Source organism: Microcebus murinus, chromosome 19 (assembly GCF_040939455.1).
Source record: "Microcebus murinus isolate Inina chromosome 19, M.murinus_Inina_mat1.0, whole genome shotgun sequence".
Classification (NCBI taxonomy): domain Eukaryota; kingdom Metazoa; phylum Chordata; class Mammalia; order Primates; family Cheirogaleidae; genus Microcebus; species Microcebus murinus.
The window spans coordinates 37,397,458-37,401,811 of record NC_134122.1 but is presented as its reverse complement, the minus strand read 5'-3'; the positions used below and the strand labels follow the sequence as shown (position 1 = coordinate 37,401,811).

At 52.9% G+C, this 4,354-nt stretch overlaps 1 protein-coding gene across 2 annotated transcripts; it reads right to left on the bottom strand.

Moving 5' to 3' along the window:
• Positions 1-909: 909 nt before the first annotated feature.
• VKORC1 (vitamin K epoxide reductase complex subunit 1) lies at positions 910-3,197 on the bottom strand. Of its 2 annotated transcripts, XM_012764163.3 has the most exons (3): positions 2,801-3,172; positions 1,885-1,994; positions 910-1,393 (listed from the first exon to the last, which is right to left on the bottom strand). In XM_012764163.3, the coding sequence occupies exons 1-3, from the start codon at positions 2,971-2,973 to the stop codon at positions 1,185-1,187; spliced, it is 492 nt and encodes a 163-aa protein (XP_012619617.1). In that variant the 5' UTR covers positions 2,974-3,172; the 3' UTR covers positions 910-1,184. The 2 variants fall into 2 exon arrangements, with proteins under 2 accessions (XP_012619617.1, XP_012619618.1); XM_012764164.3 differs by lacking the exon at positions 1,885-1,994 and having other exon boundaries at positions 2,801-3,197.
• Between the last annotated feature and the right edge of the window lie 1,157 nt (positions 3,198-4,354).

Sequence of the window (4,354 nt, the reverse complement as noted above, 5' to 3'; positions counted from 1 at the left end):
GCTTCCTGACCGCTGGCACTAGCTGCATGATCTTAGGCAATTTACCCAGCCTCTTTGTATCTCAGTTTCCTCATCAAGATACTTACCTTATAAATGGCTATAAGAATTAAATGAGTTAACACCAGTTCTTTTTTTTTTTTTTTTTCTTTTTGGAGACAGGGTCTCACTCTGTCATCCAGGCTGGAGTGCAGTGGAGTCATTATAGCTCACTGCAACCTCAAACTCCTGGGCTCCAGCGATCCGCCGGCCTCAGCTTCCCAAGTAGGTGGTACTACAGGTGTGCATACTACAAGTGTGCGTGATGCTCAACTAATCTTTCCATTTTTAGTAGAAATGGGGTCTTGCTCTTGCTCAGGATGGTCTTGAACTCCTGAGCTCAAGCAATCCTCCTTCCTTGGCCTCCCAGAATAGTAGGATTACAACGTGAGCCACCAAACCCAGCCTAACACATGTTCTTAAACAGTGCTTGGCATGTGGGCAAATGCTCAGTACATGTTAGGAAAAGAAAAACAAAAAACACAACCTGGCCCTGGTCCTCCGGAGCTGCCAAGACTGGCTTGGGATGGTAGGTAAAGCAGCTGGAAGGGTTAAGGTTAAACTGTAGGAAGAACTTCTCAGCAATCATGTATAGAACCAGAAGGGCAGCTTGACCTCCCAGGAGAGGAAGGAGCCCTGGCTCTTATGGGCAGCAGGAACAAGCTGCTGGCCTATTTCCTGGGGGTAGGGGCTGATGTTGCCCCAGGGTTTGCTGGCTCCACAAGGGAGATGGGACTAATCATAAATTACTCTTCCAAGGAAGCCTTCTACCTCTCCCTCTGACTCACATCCTTCCCAGTTCCAGAGAAGGCAGACACTTGGGGAGGCCTGACACCAGGATCCCTGGTAGACAGATGGTTCAGACTTGGCCACTTTATTTAAGAAATTTTATTGCTCAGAACCTTCCCTCCCTGAGCAATGGCAGCAGCTTTGGAAACCAGCCCTTGAGGACAGAACCAGAGGCACTGGGTGGAAAAAAGAGTGAGAGCATGGCACACTTGGTCCATTGTGTTGTGTTTGGGTATAGCAATGGGGAGGGCTGGGGGGCATATCTAGAAGGCCTTCTATGGACCCAGGTATGTCCCCCTTGGGCAAGGCTTACATGCCAAAGCAAAGCAGACAAGGTCAGCCTGGCTTGGGGTGAGGGCTCAGTGCCCCTTAATCTTGTCCTGGGATTTTTGGACCCTCCGGAAACTTAGCAACATCAGGCCCACATTGATGGCATAGGTGGTAATACAAACGACACAGAAATCATAGAGCACGAAGAACAGGATCCAGGCCAGGTAGACAGAACCAGCCAAAGACACCAGGGAACTCAACACCAGCAGGATAGAGGCCCAGCGTCCCCGTAGGCAACCTGCAAGGCAGAAAAGGGTAAGGCATGGGCTTCAGGGACTGGCCAGCTCTAAAATACAGCTCTGACTTCATGGTGCCACCCAGACAGCAGGAGCTGCCGAGGAAAGTCTCTAAAACAAGAGGCTTTGCCTGGCCCCTCCAAGACCTTGGTTCCCCTGTCTGTTCAGTGATCCCTGGGACCAAACGGGATTTTCCTCTTGAGCTCTACATGAGATGAAAGATTGGTCATCCTTGGATTCCCTTCAAAAAGGAATTTCTGAGTCTTTTTAACAAAACTAGGGTCCTAACGTATCATTAAGGGCCCTTCAGCTTATGACAGTACCTAAACCAACTAAAAGACTGTTAGTTCCCGCCCCGCCTCCTTGCCCCCAGGATGCTCAGTGATAAGCAGCTAGCTGGCTGGCAGCTTGTCTGGGCCACCAGGACTGTGTGGGATGGGGCTAGGCTGGCCAAGGGGGAAGAGGCCTGTCATGAAGGGGTGGGGCCACTTACCTAACAACAGCTGTAGTGTGTAGAAGAGGCAACCATATATGCTGTTGGATTGATTGAGGACGCTGTCCTGTCCCAGCACGTGCTCTACCAGCCCAAAGCCCCGGCCCCACCTGGTGGTAGTTGTGGGAGGGGACCCAGGTTAGGAGTGTCAACCTAGTGCCCTGGACCCACTCCTGGAAAGGTGACTTCCAGGAGGCCACCTGGGCTTCCCCTATTCCCAGTCCCCCCGCCCCCAGGCCAAGGGTCGATGACCTGGTGCCTAGCACCTTTGGCCACGTCAGCTTTCCATGTCACTGTCCCTATCGTCCCCAATCCCCACTAAGCCTGGCCATGGCTCCTCCATAGGCCCCTCTTTTTATCCTAGGCCTTCTATAATTCTTAAAGATGGCAAGGCTGGGTTGACCCCGTTTTAGAGTTACTAGAGCCTGGGAACCCAGGGGAGATTCTCTTTGCCCTAGAGACCCACAGATCTCCAGCTCCCTAGCCACCCACTCTCCTCTGTATTCCATCCTCGATAACCCCTGGGCTTCAAGTACAGCCAGGCCTAGCCACCTTGTCCCCAGGCACAGCAATCACCAACCCTCAGGTGCCATCCTAAGACCACTATCGGTCCCTATGTGCTACCCTACCTCCCTCTTTTTTCTAATCACTGTTATTCATTGGCATCAGATCCACCCGCTATTCCCTAGAATAACCCCAGCCTCCAGCACTGTCTGCCCCGCTTACCTGCACTTCTATCTGCAACACCAGTGTCTCTGAGTTGCCCAGCCCATATGCAACACCCCCCGCAGCAGCCCAGCTCCCAAGTGTCTATCCCCCAGGCACCCCGATTTCAGACTCCAAAATCTTCTAGCAACGTGGCCTCCAAGCACATCTGGTCTCTGAGGCCCCGTGCCTTTCATTCCCGCGCGCGCACCTGGAGGAGAAGACGCGCGAACAGCTGATGGCTGTGCCCACGTCGCAGAGCGCCCGGTAATCTCGGTCCCGGGCGCGCGCCGCTTTCACGTGCAGCGCGTAGAGAGAGAGCACTAAGCCTGCCAGGCAGAGCGCGAGCCGCACCCATCCCGGGCTCCCCCAGGTGGTGCCCATATCTGCAGGTCCCGCCCGAGGCGCCAGCGAGGAGAGCCCCAGCCACGGAGCAGGGGCGGGACAGGATATGGCCACACCACCCCCGCCCCCGTGGCTGGGGCGATTGGCCTGCCAGGTCTCCTACTCCATGGTCCAATTGGTTGTCCTGGGACTCAACAGCCGTGAAGGCGAGACAGGAAAACAACGAGGAACGCTGGGACTGGTAAAACGTCAAGGAAAGGTGGGTGATCACTGACAAGGCGACCGCGGGACATCACGGGAGTTGTAGTCGCGGCGGCTGCAAGGCAGCAAGGGAAATGGAGTCTCCAGAGTTTTTAAAATGATATTAATGTGAGTGGCAGTATTTCACGCTGACTCTATATAGGCTAAGCTCAGTGGCAAGCATTGGAACATCCAAGACCTAGAGACTAGAGGATCAAGGGGTGCAGGGAATACTGCGATCCATTCAGGGACCAAGCATCTCTGAAATTATTTCAGACCCCATTGAGGCTAAAACCTGTCCTCCCAGGTTGCTCAGCCATTCCCTCCTGCCTTACCAATGCCTCCTGCCTTCTCTCCCTTAAATTCCCAGCGCTACTGCCTTGGTCACACGCTTGACAGTATCTCAACCTTTCTACTAGGCAGTGCCCACTTGGCAAAACCCGAGCCTGGATCGACTCAACAGTCATCCCTCCTATCCAAGCCCCCTGTGGGCCAGCTGAGCGCTTTCCTTCATAGACATTCCATCTGCTGATGACTTATCTCTTCTACACCTTCAACCTCTCCATCCTTGCCATCTGCACTGAAATTTGTTTCTCTTTCCCATCTCAGAAGCAGCAACAAATCTCCCTTCACCAAGAGTTCCTTCAGCAGAGTTTGAGGCTGCAGTGAGCTATAATCGTGCCACTACACTCCAGCTTGGGTGACAGACAGAGGAAAACCTTGTCTCAAAAACAAAAAAGTAGGGCCGGGCGCTGTGGCTCACGCCTGTAATCCTAGCTCTTGGGAGGCCGAGGCGGGCGGATTGCTCAAGGTCAGGAGTTCAAAACCAGCCTGAGCAAGAGCGAGACCCCGTCTCTACTATAAATAGAAAGAAATTAATTGGCCAACTGATATATATATATAAAATTAGCCGGGCATGGTGGCGCATGCCTGTAGTCCCAGCTACTCGGGAGGCTGAGGCAGAAGGATCACTCAAGCCCAGGAGTTTGGATCACTCAAGCCCAGGAGTTTGAGGTTGCCGTGAGCTAGGCTGACGCCATGGCACTCACTCTAACCTGGGCAACAAAGTGAGACTCTGTCTCAAAAAAAAAAAAGTTCCTTCATCAGCTCCCTCCACCATTCCTCTATTATCCCATCTTCCCTTTCACAGTCAAGTTTTTGGAAAGATTTTACACTCTTC